Here is a 19,283-nt window from a genome sequence, read left to right as displayed (position 1 = left end):
TGTGGTTGATTTGTGTTGCATGTTCATGTTGGGGACAGGAGACGGGAAGCTGGAATGCTTGCTGTCACACAGCCACAGGATCAGTGTTATGCCCCGTCCTTCCCCCCCAGCTTTGGAACAGTCCAAGGGGGTCTCACTCTTGGTTCAGGGTAGGCCACATGGCCTCACTGCATCCTAAAATGGAATTTCGGGGGTGTCAGTACCCCTGCTTCATGCCAGAAGCTCTGTTCAGCTGGTCCAGCTGAGAGCAGCTTGTGCACTCTTCAGGGATTCATGCACCTCAGCAAGTATTTGCAGTGACACTCAAACAGCCGGGTTTAAACTGGAACACAGCATAGGAAGGCTTCAGGTTAACATCGAGAAAGGAAGGTTAAAGCATGGTCCATTCTGCTACAGCCAAGTTGTTCAGGCTCTCGCTGTCTCACCTCCTTAGTGCATTTCCCAGGGCCGAGCCCCCCAACGCCCTCCACCGCTCACATACCCAGTCCTTTGTTCTCGAGCAGGGGTCTGTGCCCACCTTCCCCCTTGCGTGATGGGGGGAATCCTCCTCCTTTGGGGCACTGGTTGCTAGGTGTCATGTCCCAGTGAGTGGGTTTTCCATTGTCTTGGATTTTTTCATTGATGGGGGGGGGGTCAGCCTTTTTTTTTAAAGACCCGTTCAGGCGCAGATAAGGAGACGACATACATACCTACAGTTCCCAGTCTGCTCTGAGAGCAAACAATGGGTAATAATGCAGCACAGAAGGGCACCTGAGGCACGCACTGGTGTCATTCTGGAGAATTCCCACTTCATCACACATGCACATTAGACAGCAGCAGGCACTGCCCCTTAATGTGAGGCTGCAACTGAGGCCGGTGTTTGCCTCCCATAAAAGCCACAAACGAAGGCCTACTGGCCAAAACGTTACGCCAGGTGTGAGCCGAAAGTAAAATTTTCTCCCCAAAGCAGGCGAGGGGCAGAGTCAGTTTAAGCTACTTGGGCTCTAATGCACAGACCCTTGCTCAAATGCGCATTTTCAGAGTTACTATTTGTACAGCATGGTAAGGCTGCTCCAACCAGCTAAAAACAGGGTGTCACAAGACTGCTGGGGGAACCCCTCTGCTTTCATTCAGAGCAGGCCTAGCAAAGCCTGTATCCTGGCATCAGGGCCATTTCTCTGGCAATTGAATCCCCCCCAAGCCTGATGTTAATCTAACAAGCTGTGGTGTGGTTAGAAAATTCTTCAACCCTATTTTGCCCAAATGGAGTCAGGTCACCAAGCCGTGCAGTGGAGGCCTCATCGGCCCCAGAGAGCCCCCCCAGAGCTGCTCAGCGAGTCAAAGGAGAAGGTGCGCTGATGCCACGTGCCTGTCAGTCACACCTGTCTCAGGAGAGCCACAGCGCGTGTTTCCACATACGAAACAGGGCATTACATTAGAGCACGTGTGCCAGGGTCTGTCACCTTTACACTGCCTTGTGGTCAAGGTGAGGGTGGCAGCACGAGGAGGTGGGGGGCATGAGAGAGAGACACGCACATCAGAAAAGCGACAGTCTGTGATCACAGGATTTCTCCTCCACCCACACAGAAGGAAAGCTGAGAGGCCGGCATCTCTCCTGGGACAGTTCCAGCCCTTCAGAGGCTTGAACTCGCAGTGCTCTTTCTCAGCTGCTTTTGTTTCTGGTAAATTTAACCTACTTCTGAATTTCCTGCTTCTTCATATTTTTGGGTTTCGTTAGTTGGTTTGCGTTCACTAAAAGTTTTGTGTAAGTTTTTCTAGGGCTTCAGTTCCTGGTTCTCTCAACCTTAATTCATCTTAGAAAGGCTTTTTAGCTGGGACCTGTATAACCTTCCACATCGTTAATGTCGGATTTACCAGCTGAGCTGTCAGAAGCAAGGACAAACATTTCACAGCGAGAAACAGCCAGGTCAAACTTTATTAAAGCTCCTGTAAATTATTTTCCCAAGCCAAAATATGAGATGGATTTGGAATACCCTTTCTTTACCAGTAAATCAATGCAGTGACTGTACTTCCATGCAAATGGCAGTGTAAACTGAAAGGAATAATCAAACAAACAGTTACGCATCAATCAGAATACAGAGCAGTGCACCAGCCCAGCTCTTAACAGAGTCATAGAATTGTAGGCCTGGAGGGGACCTTGCAAGATCATCTAGTCCATCCCCTGCACTCATGGCAGGACTCATTATCTAGACCAGGGGTCTCAAACACGCGGCCTGGGGTTATTTTTTGTGGCCCACCAGCTCCCCGCACCACCCCCCCCCCCAGCATTTACCTAGAGGGGTTCTGGCCTGGCGTGCACCAGGGGCGGGGCAGGCTCCCTCCCTGCCTGCCTGTCCTGCCCCCGCGCCACTCGGGGAAGCGGCCAGGACCTGTGGGGGGCGTGTCTGTGTGTTGCCCTGGCCACGGCCGCTTGCCAGAGCAGCACGGGGGCAGGGCAGGCAGGCAGGCAGGGAGGGAGCCTGCCCTGCCCCCAGTGCGCGCCTGGCCGGACCCGTCCCCCAAACCCCTCCTGCACCCTGACCCCCTGACTTAAGCCCCCTGCCTCACCTCTCCTGCACCCCAACCCCCTGCCCTGAGGCCCCTGCTGCATCCCGCACCCCTCCTGGACCCCAACCCCCTGCCCTGAGCCGCCTGCCGCACCCTGCACCCCTCCTGCACTCCCTGGGGGCAGGAAGGGGGCAGAGTTGGGGTGGGGATTTCAGGGAAGGGCTTGTAATGGGGGCAGGGAAGGGAAGAGGCAGGGCAGGGGGCGAGGCCTCACAGAAGGGATGGAGTCAGGGCAGCGGTGAGGGGTAGTGGTCAGTGGTGTGGCCCTCGGGCCAATGTACTAGTCCTCATGTAGCCCTCGTGGTCATTTGAGTTTGAGACCCCTGATCTAGACCATTCCTTACAGGTGATTGTCTAATCTGCTCTTAAAAATCTCCAGTGATGGAGATTCCACAACCTCCCGAGGCAATTTGTTCCAGTGCTTAACCACCCTGACAGTTAGGCATAGGTAATGTCCAACCTAAACCATCCTTGCTGCAATTTAAGCCCATTGCTTCCTGTCCTGTCCTCAGAGGTTAAGAAGAACCATTTTTCTCCTAAAAAAAAAATTGTTTTCTCATAAAACAATCTTTTATGTACTATAAACTGTGATCATGTCCCCTCGCAGTCTTCTCTTCTCCAGACTAAACCAACCCAATTCTTCCAATCTTCCCTCATAGCTCATGTTTTCTAGACCTTTAATCATTTTTGTTGCTCTTCTCTGGATTTTCTCCAATTTGTCCCCATCTTTCCTGAACTATTCCTCAATACTCCAGTTGAGGCCTAGTTAGCTCTAGAGATGGCAAGTATCATTGTGTCCCTTTTACAGGTCGAGAAAATGATTTCCTGAATGGCTTCAGATTTAACTGACAGATTGGTATGATTTTAAACTAATAATATTAACATCTGTACAACTTTTATCCATATATGCTGCAAACTAGCTCCTAGTTCAACCATCCCACAAGGAAAGCTAAGGAACCACAAACTAATATAAAAGCGGATAAATTTGTTCAGCATAGTCTGTCTTCAGTGATAACACAAGGCTCTTGAATGCTCTATACTTACTTCCACCCATCTAAGTAGCTTTTCATGAACATGTCCATCATCGTTAAAAGGGTTTGTGTTCAAGACATCAGCAACAAACTCCCTTGGTGTGATCTGTTGGGTCTAATGTAAAAAAAGATTTGTCTCAGTAGTACTCTCACCTGGTCCTGCCAATGAGCCTCGGGCTTATTCGTGTGCAGAGCTGCATCCAGACCGGGTAGCCCCCAGTAATACTGATGTGTACAGGACCGGGAGAGAAATCTCCCCTCTGTATTTTCCACCAAATGCATCCGATGAAGTGAGCTGTAGCTCACGAAAGCTTATGCTCAAATAAATTTGTTAGTCTCTAAGGTGCCACAAGTACTCCTTTTCTTATTGCTCCCAGAGTGGCAGATTTGCTACATTCTTAGATCTGACATGTGAGAAGCAACTCGGCCTCCACAGTCTGACAGGAAACACTTTTTAAAAACTGGCCATTGAAAAGAAGCTGCTTCCAACCCAGTTCACAGAACTGCACAGACTGCAGGAAAGTGCTGGAGGCAGGTAGTTGCTCTTTGCTCACCCCAGCCCTAGCTGACATGGTTCACTCAGTGATTTAAGAAACAAAACAGGGACGAGTAACAGATTTACCCACGATGACGTGTCCAGCCATAGACACCTGGCCAGCCCACAGCGAACCCTCACGTCTAGAGGTGGAGCTATGCCACTGCCTCTCACCAAGGCCTGCCTTGACCAGCAAGGTGTGGTAGCCTAGGGCTAGACCCACAGAGAGACTTTGTCTCCTTGCCATGCAGTGTAATTCCCAGACTCCCGACAATGCACATGGGGAGAGTGAGGCGCCTAAGGGTCCGTCTACACTGCAATTAGACACCTGCGGCTGGCTCACGCCAGCTGACTCACGCTAAGGGGCTGTTTAATTGCAGTGTAGACTTTTGGGCTGGGGCACAGCCCAAGCCCTGAAACCATCCCACCTTGCAGGGACCTAGACCCCAGGCTCCAGCCTGAGCCTGAAGGGCTACACCGCAGTTAAACAGCCCCGCAGCCCAAGCGTGGGCCAGCTGCGGGTGAATAACTGCAGGGTGAAACATATTCTACGAAAGCAATTCACGAAGCCAGCTCACTGAGCAGGAACCCTAACCCCTCTGCCCCTTAAAGGTAGCTGGGCATCTCCCTCCACAGGATTCATAGCCGAGCCCACTCCTGGAGTCAGAGACCTGCACCCAACACACACCCCACTGCAGCCAGTAGCCCAATGAGCAGGGCACTCAGCAGGCATGGAGAAGCCCATGTTCAAATCCCTGCATTGGTGCTGGGACTTGACTTTAGGTCTTTCATACCCCAGCCACATGCCCTGCCCACCAGGCTACAGCATCACCCTCAGTCTGGCCCACCCACTAGTTATTTATTTATACAAAGTGGAATGGCTTCAGTAGGAGAGCACCAACGCCTCAGGTGCAGAACACACATCTGGGAGGTGGGGCATGTGGCTGCCAGTCACTGCTCTAACACAGCCAGAGCAGGAAGCTGAAAACCGATCATAGCTGCGGACCCTAACCATTGCACTGGAGGGTATTCTGGGCCGAACAGCTGCCCCCAAAGTCCCAATGAGCTTGCCTCCAGCAGGCTTTTGTGCAGCCTATGCATGCTCAAACACGCCCACCTGATGAAGCCCCACAGGTGAGCCATGGAGGGGAATCCAGCCAGGGGTTAGGTGTGCACTAGTGCGCTGAGCAATTTGGTGGTGTTAGGACATTGGTGGCTTTGTGCATGCACATGGGTTGGCATGTAGCCACCTAGGGGCCTTAACCAGCAGTCACTTAGGTGCTTATGGGGCTAGGCAGCATCTCAGCAGGAGTTTTGAGGCTCTCAGGAATGGTGGACTCGGCTGCCTAAAGGGGCAGTTAGGTGCTGAAGTCCCTTTGTGGATCTAGCCCAGATGCCCTGTCTCTTGCTGGCAGTCTGAGCTTCTGCACTCACTGCTTCCACTGGGAAATTTGCCTTTGTGATTCCTTGCATCTCCTCTCTCCTTCTCTGGCCCAGGGGAGCGAGCTGCCTTAGACACTGGTTCTCTACTCTTCCCCTTTGCTCCACAAGCCCAAGGAGGGATTTTCTTCTTCCGACTCATGATTCACAGTCGGGACCCCTCTCCTGGAGTTAAGCATCTAAGCCAGCTCAGCCACTTAAGTAGCACAAGTCCTAGCAGCTGAATATCTCTCTCCTACTCATGCTTGATAATGCTCTGACACTCACCCTACCTTTCCCTGTGCCTCTGGCTAACTTTTATGTAGGCACTCTGCTGCTCCTTCCACCTCTTGGTGGCCTGATGTGGGGCGGGGAGGTATCAGCTGTCCGATGTACTTAAAGCACCCCTATGGGAACATGCCCCAGTGGCAAGCTAAGCGTTCCCCTGCCTAGATTGAAACTCCTCCTTCAGCGCCTCAGGGGCTGTGACATGAGCTAGGCTCTTAGCTGCGGGGGCACCACTTAGGCAGCTTTGCAAAGCTGATTGGCAGAAATGTAGCTGCCATGGGGACTTAGGCACCTTTGATTAAATGTCAGTGTCACCTAAGTGACGGATGTAGGCGCAGAAAGACGCAGTAGGCACCTCGATACCTGGCCCAGCTTCAGCACTGTTAGGAAATCATACCTACCCAAAGCCTGTGCACAAGCCTCACAACTTTGGCTGTGATCTCTCTGGCATCCTTCTGCCTGATGGAATTCAGGATGATGTCAGTCAGAAAACAATGGCACTTCCTGGCATAAAATATCTCTTCCCGTGCCAAAGCAAAACTTAGGAAAACTATATCTACAAGGAGAGTGTCAAACACAACATACAGAATTAGACACCCTATTTCAGCGTACTAGCTCCAGCCCTTTTCATTTAGCCGGCCACTGAGCCACCTGTCTGCATTTTCATGGGTGCAACAGAATCCTGTAACACGCCATGTTCTGATCCAGGGTCAATGGGCGCTGCAGAGTAAAAACTGACCAAGGATTTCAGGATTCTACCCTGGCTTTTTCTAATTGCTAAAAATATTTCCAGCTTTGCCTGCTGAAGTGTTGGGGAGCGTGACAAGGCTACTGGGATTAGCTACAGACAGCATCAGTACATTTCAAGCAGTAAAGCCTCTGGCACAGCAGAACGTCTCTAAAAAAAGTTTTCCAATGGATACTGATTGCCACACTGTCCATTTCACTCAGACTGATACAGAGTTGGGCCAGTACAACAGCAACTACAGCAATTTAGCTGCAGGGATCTGCCAAAGAAAGCAGCTCTGTGGGTGTACACATACCTAGAGAGTTCTATCAGGGACAGGTGTGTGTGTATGTGCGTGTGGGTGGGTGTGTGTGTGTGTAGCCCTGGCCCCAGAGCTGGCCCCTCTGGACTTCTCACAAGGAACAAGGAGCACATTGCAGCTGGAATCTGGACAGCGCCTTACCCAGTAATCCCCAAAACTCACTGACAATTGAAGAGATTAGTGATAGGCGTACTAGTCGCCAGGCACTAACAGTGGGGACTCAATCTATACATTTACCTGTAGTTTGTACTGCAGGAGCAGGCTCTAGCTACACCCCATATTCGTCAAAGTAATATTATCATGATTATGGCATAATTATGATGCATTTTGTACAAGATGGGTCATGTAAGGTGTCATTGGAAAAGGTATGATTTGCTGAAGATATATAATTTTTGTATCTGAAGTTATGAATATTGACTATGGATCTGTATTTCAAATGTGCTTACTCTGGAAACACCCACAGCCAGCCTTTCAGGTACAACACTGATGAAGCTAGACAGTGCTGATGGCTCATCAGCAAAGACAATGGGCTGTGGAAAAGCTTTGTCTTACTGCAAAGGTTTCAGCTGGCCTCTAAGTAATGGCTGCTATGTCTCAGCAAGGGCATGTGACCAGACCACATGGTACTGAACTTCATTTTGGGTACCTTTATTTTTCTAGGCTGGGAATTGTTTTTGGAACAAAGGGTTCCCGCCCTATGTTAAAGCTATATAAGGTGGAGTGTGACATCATCTAGTGGCGTCACTCGCCACACAAGATAACTCCTGGAAACACCTGAGGATCAAAGACTGAACTGGGGGAAATGCTGGTCCCAGGCTAAAATGATTTCTAGCCTGTGTGTGGAAACCTGGTGAACTGCTTGTATCATCAGTCAGGGTGAGAAATTGCTAATTCATATCCAATCGTTCTAGTATTTTAGGCTTAGTTTGTAATTTTGTTTATTTATAGGTAATCTGCTTTGATCTGTTTGTTATCACTTATAATCACTTAAAATCTATCTTTTGTAGTTAATAAACTTGTTTTTTGCTTTATCTAAACCAGCATGCCTTTAAGTGAAGTGTTTGAGGAAAAATCTCAGCTTGGTTAACATATTGAGGGAGAGGCGAACCATTTATGAGCTTGCATTGTACAGATCCCTGTGCAGTGCAACACGGTATAATTTTGGGTTTATACTCAGTGGGGGGTGCATGCCTGGGGAGCTGGGTGTTATCTTGGCTGTAGCCTCTGTATTGCTGGTTCATACAGCAGCTGGGTGTGTCCCTGTCTGTGTAAATGCTGGTGGGAGTGTAGGATCGGAAGTGGTCTACAGCTTGTCACAGCACCACAGTGTGAGAGGGAGCCCAGGCTGGTAAGTGAGAGGGCTCAGTGGTACCCCAGTTCCAGGTGACACCCCGCAGGGAACTCGTCACACTTGCCCTTTGTGGAACAGTCAGTTAGAACTCGAGGTGTACTGTAAGTGCTAGGACTGATTTATTGTAACCAACTGTGACTACACACATCTATAGTTTGTTAGGGATTTATGATATTTTGGTAATCTACTGTCATCTCGTCTTGTCTTCTCTCTACTAATGATATAAACTTGTTGGCTTTGGTGCCAGCGCAAAAACTAAACAAGAATAGTTATAAAAGTGCTACCAAGAAGTTTGGTACTTAGCTCCTCATACTATAGACCAGGAAAAGGTATCAGAGGCATTTGTTGTCACACAAAAAGCCTTGTGGCACCTTGAAATGCTAAATAAGCTGCCAGATTTCTAGTTCTTATCAATGTTACTGTACCTCTAGCCACTGGTTGAGTGTTTGCATTAGCCAGTTTGATGCCAGCACTGTAAACAACACTCTCTTCATGCCAAGTGCAAGATCCATCACTGCCTACAACTGGAGGATGTTTGACTTTAAGGATGAATCCTACATTATTAAATTCTTTAGTTACCATGTTGGTTTGGTCATTGACGGTTGTTTCTGGGGATAAAAAATATGTGGATTTTCAGACAATAAAACCTGCAAAACTTCTAACAGGATTAGCACATCTATTAACAGCAAATGAGGGCCACAGCATTTTCACCCCCTTACTTCTAGTTGTACCCCTTTATTATTAAACATTTATACTGCAGTAGCACCTAGAATCTACCAGTCTGGTGTGAGGCGCAGAACAACCATATTATAAATGACAGATGGCAGTCCCTGCACCAAGAAGCTTACAAACTAAAGGTACAAAACCACAAATATTCTCTCCCTCCTTGGTATTGAAATCCTGGAAATACTTAGTGATGGTTATCATGTGCTCCCTTAGTCATTGCTCAACCAAGCCCAAACAGATTTAGCCTGGGATGTTCAAAGGGGCCTAAAAGAGTTCTAGCTATTGGGGTAATCATATGGGCCATATGATGACCATAGTACTGGAACACTCTGCAATCATTAATACATTTTACTTTTACACCACCCCCAGGAGGTAGGCAGTGCTAGCATTCCCTTTGTACAAGGCACAGGGTTCATTTTGTGACCTGTGCAGGGCCATGCGGTAAGCTTGCAGCTAAGACAGAAACTGAACAGAGATCAGGTGAACCCCAGACAGGCCCTGCTCCACCCTCCTCAACTCCACTAGGTGCCTCTGAAAACCTCAGCTTTAGCTCTTCCAGTCTTTCTCCAGGAGTAGCTCATTGCAAACAGAGACTTGCAAAATGTTCTCACTACAGCCTGACATCAATTGAGCCTATCTCAATTCAGGCTGCACAAGACTAATGATTGTGTGCTCTGGGCTTGCTGTAATGCCCTGCATCTGAAACTCAGAAGCATACAAATCATAGAGGCTTTTCAATTTTGTTATGAAAATAAATTCCTCTCAGCTGGTCTTGTACCCTTATTGGTTCTGTACAGTGCCAGGCATGTACTACAGACAAAGCCTAATGAATAAAATAACTCCAATACTTAAAAGTAATTGTACTAGTATCTTCACAAAACTTTGAAGAAGACTCAGTCAGATCATCTCCCTCTGCTCAAAAAGCCCTGGGACCAATCTTCGCAGTCCTCTGAACGAGGACTAGAATTGCACTCCCATTGTATGTTCATCACGCTCCCAACTTCCACACAGAACATCAGTGTTGTAGAAGCAGCAGTGATCTGTATGCTCTGTATGACTATGCTATGTATAACCTGTATGCTCAAAAGGTCTGTTACACCTCCCCCCCATTTTGTCTCCTCTCCCTCTTTGAATACCTGTGAAGTGGCTTTCCTCCCTCCCCCTCTCTCCTGGAATGCTTGTAGGATGAATGGGCTGGTTGAACAGCTGGAAGATCAGAAGAGATCCCAGGTAGACAAGGTGTCTGGGACTCTAATTAGGGAGCGATCACACACCCATGCATGGACACTGCATGGACACTGGCCGAGGTGGAGTGGTTTGCATAGAGTAGTCATTGGGTGTTATTAAAATAATTGGTCCAGTTTCTTTCCGGAGACAATAATATGTTACTGAGATTCCAACTGTATCAGACAGGAGGACGAGTAAGTGTTTTTAAGCATAGGAAACCAGATTCTGTTTTCAGCTACACAGGTGAAAATGTGAAGTAACTATTGACTTTAGTGGAGTTACTCTGGATTTACACCTCTGCAACTGAGGTCAGAATTACCCAGTGTCTGTAATGGAAGAGGAGCAGGGAAATTAATATCCATGAATTAATTTCACTGGGCCAAATTCTTCCCAATTGCAAGTCCACTGAAATCAATAGCGATGAATTCAGCTCTCTTTGTCTCACTGTGAACAACTCTCCTGCACAACTTGCTGTTGTTACATCATGCTACTGTCACCAAAATTATCGTCTCTCCCACCTCTCTGATCACATTGCCCCCTTCTTGCTTCAGATCCCTTCACTGGCTTCTCCTCTGCCTCAAGTTCCCGAACCTTGTCCTCACTCGTAAACCTCTCCACCACTCTTCTTCCCTCAGTAACTGTTTCTCAGCCTCCTGCTTCCAGTGACTATGTTTGTCCCAAGCCACCTCCAAAAAGCCCTTTTGTGTCCTTCTCCCACTCACATCTTCACACCTTCATCATACATCCTCATGTGTTTGCTGCACAAGAACACAGAGTTCCCAGTGACCACGCAAATCCCTCCTTAAAGCACATCTTCTGCAGAGCTCTTCAGCAAACATCCACCAAATTGAGAAATGCGTGACAACAAAAGAAGCATGCCGGTACAACCAACAGGCAGCTCTACACGACTGAAGAATGCTTACTTGTAACCAGAGTTCTCTGCGAGCATTGTGCAGTCACAGCAATGGTAACGCACTGCCTAGCACAGTCTAGTGGTACAACCTTCTTCAACAGTTGCCCATTGGAGCACATGTGCACCCCTTCCTACTCCTCCCTTCAGGGCGTCCAAAAGTTGTGAGAAAGAGTGCTCTACCCCCTCAGTTCCTTCCCCGATACAAATCATAATAGGACTCTGAGAAAGAGGGGAAAGGGGGTGGAAGAAAGAATTCCAGTTACAAGCAAGTAACCACCTCTTCTTTGCGTGGGTCTGCATATTCCCACTTACGGGTAGTTTGACAAGCAGGGCCGAAAAACTCAGAAAGAGGAAGCAGAGTCGTAATTAAATAAAGACTGACAAATCATTCTACCTAATTTGGCATCGGCTCTTGAAGCCAAATCCAAAGCATGATGTTTGGTAATGGATCGACTTCCAAGTCAGTCTTACGGACTCCCCCAGTAGGGCCATGTTTAAGGTAAGCAAGAGCCGAATTATATCTTACAACAGTAGGCCCAGGAGCTGTCACCAACTTGTAACATTCAATGATACATTATCTAACCCATCTGTAAATAGGCTGCACAGATACACAATGACCCACAGGATTCTTGGCATAAGAAACAACTAACCTAGATGAACTTCCAAAACCTTGTGGCTCTGTTTAAATAATCTGCTAGAACCCTTCCAGCATCCAAAGTATGTAACACACATTAGTATGTGATTTTGGGGGAAAATACTGGTAAATTATATTATCTAATTCATCCATATGGACTGGAGTGCTTCACTCCCATCTGGTGCAACACTTGGAAGGAACTGAGCTGGTAGAAGGCGCTGTGCCCCCTTATAGAGCCTTACCCTCAGAACATTCCAAAACTCCAAGGGGACGGGTAGGAGAGTGCATGTGTTTGCTCTAACAGCCACTGCTCAGAGGTGTTTCTGCTGCTAGGCATCACTGGGTGGCACATTACCATAAGTGTGAATACGCAGAGCCACTCAAAGAATCACTTTCAGATTAGCCCACTCTCGAGTCATCTGGTGGATGTGTCTGAATTGTTCTCTCTGTCTGGCCCCTATGAACTGCTGAACATCTCCCTGGGAAACTGAGTGTCCTCAATGCCAATGGAGTCAAGAGGAACTGAGGTTACTCAGCCCCTCACAAGAGAAGCTTAGGGTCGGATTTAGAAAAACATCACATTTGTAGGCTCCATTGCAATCTACAGAACTCCCGCTTGACAGCCACCTCCAATGGGCAACTGTTGGAGAAGGTTCTACCACTAGACTGCGCCAGGCAGCGCGTTACCATTGCTGTGACTGCGCAATGCTCGCAGAGAACTCTGTAGACACACAAACTCACCTGGCACCTAGGCGTCTATGTTTCTCCTTTGACCACACACACATTCAAATCCCTTCTCATCAGGCAGTACTGATGAACCAGTGATTCCTCACATCCTGGTGGTGCTCTGGCCACTGGACTAAAGATCATAAGAGAACTGCTCCTGCTTCCTTCTTCCCCAGCTCTTTTCTGTAGATCTAGGCGGCCTCTGAGCATGCCTACTTGATCAGGCCCCTCACATTAATTAGGTGGAGAAGCATCTGCCTTCCCACAGTTCATGAATTGTTAGCAGAGCTAGGTGCTTCCCTGCAGCCCAGATTTAGGCACCTAACTCCCTGAGAGGGGCAGGGCTTAGCATGCATCTCTCATAGGCATCTCCCATTGGCTAGGTCAGGCAGTTCCCCGCCTAACGTGCTGGCTTTTGTAGATCCCGTCCCTCTCCTCATCCACTGTATAGGGAGCCTGGGCACCAAACTCAGGCTTTGTGGATTACAGTGTTGTTGTGTGATTTACTAGGTGCCTAAAAGCTAGGCATTGTGACACTCAGCATCCCAATGCCTACGTCCCTTTGTGAATCTGGGCGGTAGTGTCTTGCAGCATTGGTTCTTATATTAAGCTCTGTGGGGAAGGACCTATGTCTTTCTCTATGTTTTACACAGTGGTGTACATTGATTGACAGCTCTCAATAACTAATAATAATTTGAAAGTAGTTACTTAAGAGGAGGACATGGTACCTGGGCAAGTGCTACTGCTCATCCCCATGCCAAACTTGCCAGTTACAAGCTGCTTCAGCCAGGGAGCAGTTGGGTGAGGATCTGTTAGAGAGGGGAAATCGTGACACAGATAAGAAATAGGGTCTTTTTCGCACAGCTCCTTCCTTTTAATCTCCGGTTCTACTCAAATCTTTTTTACATCTTGCTGCCCAGGTGCATCCTCCCATGTTGCATTTCCCTAGACACATTAATTATTGTTTTCCCAAAGCTTGTGAACTTCAGGCCCAGGCCTTACTCCTGCAAGGTGCTGAGGAGTCCAGGGTGCACAACATACCGTAGCAGGTGCTGAGCACAGTGCGACATCAGGCGCTTTGATGCTCATATCCCATAGCAACAAGGGCTAAAATCTGGCACACGATAAAGTAATACAAATAAATCATAATTAATACCTAGTAGGGAATCTAAACTCTTTTCTGAAGGAAAAGGAAATTTGCTCTTCACCACCTTCGCACCCCTTCTGAGCAATCTGCATTAGTTTACATGTTGTGGGTCAGCACAAGGAGCAGGCACCACTTCAGTCGCACTCAAGTCCTTGGCCAGGTCTACACTAGGAAATTAGGTTAGTATAACTATGTCGCTCAGGAGTGTGAAAAATCCACCCTGCTGAGCAATGCAGTTAAACCAACCTAACCCCCAGCGTAGACAGTACTATGCCAATGGGAGGGCTTCTTCCATCGATAGAGCTACCGCCTCTCAAGGGAGTGGAGTAACTACGCCCATGGAAGAAGCCCTCCTGTCAGCGTGGGTAATGTTTTCCCTGAAGTGCTATAGCAGGACAGTTTTAAGTGCAGATCTTCCCCGAGTTTGGAATCAGAATTAGGCCTCAAGTGGCATAGGACTAGAGCTGTGTACAGGGGTGAATTTAGTCATTCAGGTGCTGCCCCTAACTGCAGTGGGAACCCCTCTGGTTTGTGGGAGAGCAAGAGGAAGAGGTGAGATTCTTTCATCCTGACATTTCTTTTTTGTTAATCAGTATCACCAGACATTTCTAGTTTGTTTAAGTATCACGTTTACTCGTTAATTTCTCCTGCCATTGTTAAAGTAATGAGCACATGACACTTACCTTTTTCTGTTTGCTCCTGGCCCCTCCACTCTTTGAATGCTGCAGTTTTTTCCATTGGGTAAGTCTCCCTTATGGTGCTGAATCTGTGTTTTTCAGCAGTTAGGATAACTGGCAAATTCTGTTTGGATGTGTGTTGCTCCGAATGTTTCTCTTCAGCACTGAACACAGCTTGAATAGACTGGTCATTTTCCTGAACTCCATGACTTATTTTCACAGGAGACCTGTCAGCAGGATCTTTGATGTCACCCCCATTTTCAAGTGTTTTATGACAAGATACATTATCTGCAAGGTTACTGCTAGATATTGTCACATGCGGGAATTCACATCTTTTGGAGTTTACCATGTCCCATTCCTTTACCAGGGAAATTAATTTCTGAATGGGAGTGGCTGAGTTTCTATTTTCTGATTTTTTTGCTAAATTGCCTCTTTCCTCTTTCTTCCTTGGAGGGCTTGCTGAATGTTTACAATAGCTGGAATTTTCCCCAATGTCTGTAGACTGATGATATCCTCCAGATTTATTCCTTCGTTTTGTCCCTCTGGTCTGTGAAATCATTCTGGTATACTTCTCATTCTCTCCTTTGCTATCCTGCATGTCTTTTATTTTACTCCAGGTATTAACACACCAGTTACTGAAATCCACAGCAGTGTAGGAATGTTCCTGAAAAGGGAGTGGAAAGCAGTTATTTTTAAATGACTCTTCTTATTTGTCCCAAAGGCACGGTAAGTTTTGCCTTACCTGTTCGCTTAGATTTTAGCACTGCATAAGCAGAGCCATTTTGTGGTCTAAGTTGTATTGGCATAAACTTGTGAGGCAGCAGGAGCTGAGAACTGGTCATTCTGAGCACTTGTCCATCTAGACCTTGCAGAGGCCACACACTGAACCTTGCCCATTCTACCAGAGCTATAACCACATGGGGCTAAACCCACAGAGGTACTTAGGCATTGTGGGCTAGATCCACAAGGGGATTTGGGTACCTAACTGCCATTTTAGGCAACTCATGCCAAAGGCCCAGTGGAATTCTCTAACTAGGCGTTCCCCTGCCTATCTCACCTGTGGAGCCCAGGATAAAACATAAAAAGATGAGACCCTGCATAAAACAGTCACAGGTGGAGGAAGTGCCACCCTTTTGCCCATTAGTTAGAGCAATCACCCAGGAGATGGGAAACCCAGGTTCAAATCCTCTCTGCCTGAAAATGGAGTAGGGCAAGTGTGCCTGTTCTTATGGGTAAAAACCTACCACAGAGAACACTGAGTCAGGGAGTGGCCTTCCCTGTGGCAAACTCGACAGGTCTTGATCAGGCATGTTTACTCCATAAAAGAAGCACAAATTGCTCTGGGAACTCAAAATGGCAATGGCACAGAAGCTATCTAAACACACCTGAACACTGAAAAACTATCCAAACTAGCTAAACTACAATAATTAGCTGCAAATGACTGAGATTTTCTCTTTCTCCTGTTATAGGAGGAACCCTCTCACATTTCTGTAATATTTAAAGAAAATACCTTCAGCTGTTTTACCCTGAATCTGTATCTCTTGATGCTCAAAAACCTGTGGTTCTATACATAGGTGTTGGGACTCAAGAGACTGGGGGCACTGCCGCACCCCCTGGCTTGAAGTGGTTTTCATCATATCCAGGGTTTACAGTTTGGTTCAATGGCTCTCAGCATCCCCACTATACAAATTGTTCTAGCACCCCTGGTTCTATAAAAAAAGTCAGTATTTTTTCTGAACTGCTCCTTGCATCTTGATGTGAGTAGATTCTTAGAAATTACTGCACTTTTGGAATAAAGATTTCTTCTTCACGTAGAAGTTTCAGGACTTTCATTTTTGTTGATAATTTTGCAGTAAGAGTTAAGACAACTTGTCCCAGCTGCAACTGGACAATTTAAACATTCAGGTCTGAACTGTTTTTTAAAACTTATTGTTTTGAGGTATTTCTGAAAAAAAATCTTACTTCTTTTGGGTCTTTGCTGAACTCATGCTCCTTATCCCAAGTCACAATATTTAATCTTCTAAATGGAAAAGAAGCTTCATTGTAAGTTTCATGTTTTTTGACCCACAATCTGTAAAATGAATATTTTTCAGTTTTGCTATATTTGTGAACCTTTGAATTTTTTTCCAGGGACAGCCTAAGGTTGTTGGGTTGTGTGTGCATTCTGATGAATGTTAAAATTAGTTTCATATGAATTTTAATTATTGGGGAATTATTAGACAAGATAATGGAGTGGCTGATATGGAACTTGATTAATAAAGAATTAAAGGTGGACTATATAATTAATGCCAATTGACATGGGTTATTCTAAAATAGATCCTGTCAAACTAACTTGACATATTTTTTGGATGAGATTATATATTTGGTTGATAAAGATAATAGTGTTGATGTAATATACTTAGACTTCTGTAAGGCCTTTGACTTAATATTGCATGACATTTTGATTTAAAAACTAGAACAATACAAAATTAACATGGCACACATTAACTGGATTAAAAACTGACTAACTGATAGGACTCAAAATGTAATTGTAAACAGGGAATTGTCACTGAGCTGGTCTGTTTCTAAGGGGATCCTGCCGGGACAGGTACCTGGCCCTATGCTATTTAACATATTTATCAATGACCTGAAAGAAAACATAAAATCATCACTGATAAAGTTTGCAGATGATACAAAAATTGGGGAAATGGTAAATAAAGAAGAGGATAGGTTCCTGATGCAGAGCAATCTGGATCGCTTGGTAAACTGAACTCAAGCAAATAATATGTTTTTAAATGGCTAAATGTAAATGTATACATCTAGGAACAAAGAATACAAGCCATACTTACAGGATGGGGGGGTTGAAAAAGATTGGGAGGAGGCAGGTGGATAATCCCCTGAACACGAGCTCCCAGTGTGATTATGTGGCCAAAAAGGCGAATGGGTTTCAGAGCGGCAGCCGTGTTAGTCAGGAAAATGACTGAAGGATTAGAAAACCTGCCTCATTGTGATAGAATCAAGGAGCTCAATCTATTTATTTTAACAAAGAGAAGGTTAAAGGGTGACTTGATCACAATGTCTAAATATCTACATGGGGAACAAATGTTTGGCTCTTCAATCTAGCAGGGAAAGGTGTAATATGATCCAACAGCTGGAAGTTGAAGTTGAACATATTCAGACTGGAAATAAGGTGTACTTTTTAAAGTGAAGGTAATTAATCATTAGCACAATTTACTAAACATTGTGATAGATTCTCCATCCCTGGAAAATTTTAAATCAAGATGTGATTTTTTTTTTTAAAAAACGTGCTCTAGTTCAAAAGGAATTATTTGGGGTAAGTTCTATGTCTTGTGTTATACAGGAGGTCAAACTAGATGATCACAATGGTCTCTAATGGCCTTGGAATCTATGAGCCTATGAAACTATAGAAAATAGAAAGGCATCTTCTTTACCTGTATCCATCGCACTGATAAAGTGCTTCAAAAAGAGAAGGAATTCTGTACTCCTCTGCTTCTTGACAAAATAGAGACCATTCTCTGTAGATTGTAAATAAACATAACTGTACAGTAATTCTCTCAAATACATTTAGATTATCTTTTCTAAATACTAGTTAATTTTTGAAATCATCTTCTATAATCAACAATGCAAAGTGATCATGCAAAATGCGCTCTCCCTAACTTGAGTTATTTCTTATTTTGCTACTGATGCAATACCATTTTAACACATGGAAAAAATAGAGGCCTAAACTTTCAAAAGTGTTTACGAATTTTGGGAGCCTTGTGTTTTGGATGACATATAGGTATCTCAAGTTGAGAACCCAAACAATGAAAGGTGAAATTGTGGCTCCACTGAAGTCAAGGAAAAACTTCCATTGACTTCAGTTGAACCAGAATTTCATTCCAGATATCCAAAATAAGTGAACTCTTTTGAGAAAAACAGTTCAAACTTAGAATATCTAACACTGAAAACAAACTGCTCGTGAACACTCAACAGAGCAAGATTTATTTGTAGAAATCATACAGCAAATAATTTTGAACAACAAACCAGTTTAAGTAAACCATAACCTATTTGCAGTCAATTTGCACACTAAAAAAAGAAGCTAAATTTGGTGAATAAATTATTGGCTACAATTTTTTGCTCAGGTTTTCTTTAAATTCACAAAGCCTTATTCTAATTTTTCTCACACTAATGTTGCTGTATGAATTTGATAATAAATACTACTGGAACTAAAAATCTTGCTTTAATGCTTTAATCACCATGTAAATCAGAAAACCTATAAGTTGAATAAAAGATTAATACCTTTTTTCCTATAGATATCTGGAATAAGACTAATAAAATGCATGATCTCTCTTTTCTTACTTAAATTCAGATGGTAAAAACAGCTTGCCAAGTCTAAGGAAGTTGAGAATATGTCGAAATATTTGCCCATCTCCATGGATTAGGAGACTCTGACCATATGTAATCCAATAAACTTTTTTGCAGTTTGACAGGAGCTCTGGACACTGGAGAAATAAATATATATCGTGACTTAGGTGGTCAGAGTTACTTTAAGACCTTTTTTCTTCCCACCATGTCCCTGCAAATCTCATATCAAAGCAACTCTCCTTCTAGCCAGGGAAGGTTGAATGTAGCTAAATGTAGAGCGAGTTATTAGAACATTATGCTACTTCGCTTGCCGATGAGGTTCATTTATATCAGTGGTGCCCCAACTTTTCCTGTCGCGCCCCCTCTTACCAATACTGGAATTTCTCTGTGCCCCCTCCTCCATTTCTGCACAGTTGGCTCAGTAGAGGAGCTTGGGCTGACACAGAGCTGGCCTGGTGGGGGAGAGGGAATATGGGCAGAGCTGGGCTGGGGATGGAGCAGGGGGCAGAGCGGAGGTGCAGCTAGGGATGGAGCTGGTCCGTGGGAGGAGCAGAGGTGTGGCTGGGGGTGAAGCTGGTCTGTGGGAGGAGCAGAGGAGCTGGGGCTGGAGGGGGACTGGGAGCAGAGCAGGGGGTAGAGAGGAGCTGTGGGTGGGACCAGAGCTCAGCT

At 45.7% G+C, this 19,283-nt stretch overlaps 1 protein-coding gene across 1 annotated transcript in view; it reads right to left on the bottom strand.

Annotated features, from left to right (window-relative positions):
• Window positions 1-1,897: 1,897 nt before the first annotated feature.
• KCTD19 (potassium channel tetramerization domain containing 19) overlaps window positions 1,898-19,283 on the bottom strand; it is a 48,616-nt gene continuing 31,230 nt past the window's right edge. Inside the window, exons 9-17 of the mRNA XM_043495242.1 lie at window positions 18,609-18,751; window positions 17,702-17,785; window positions 16,233-16,341; window positions 14,277-14,934; window positions 13,175-13,255; window positions 8,646-8,828; window positions 6,222-6,376; window positions 3,592-3,693; window positions 1,898-2,032 (exon numbers count right to left, since the gene is read on the bottom strand). Of these exons, the coding sequence (XP_043351177.1) occupies window positions 1,934-2,032; window positions 3,592-3,693; window positions 6,222-6,376; window positions 8,646-8,828; window positions 13,175-13,255; window positions 14,277-14,934; window positions 16,233-16,341; window positions 17,702-17,785; window positions 18,609-18,751 (1,614 nt within the window). The 3' untranslated portion in view covers window positions 1,898-1,933. The remainder of the gene's footprint in view (window positions 2,033-3,591; window positions 3,694-6,221; window positions 6,377-8,645; window positions 8,829-13,174; window positions 13,256-14,276; window positions 14,935-16,232; window positions 16,342-17,701; window positions 17,786-18,608; window positions 18,752-19,283) is intronic.

This window comes from Dermochelys coriacea, chromosome 12 (genome assembly GCF_009764565.3).
Source record: "Dermochelys coriacea isolate rDerCor1 chromosome 12, rDerCor1.pri.v4, whole genome shotgun sequence".
NCBI classification, from domain to species: Eukaryota; Metazoa; Chordata; order Testudines; family Dermochelyidae; genus Dermochelys; species Dermochelys coriacea.
This window is presented reverse-complemented; position numbering and strand designations above follow the sequence as displayed.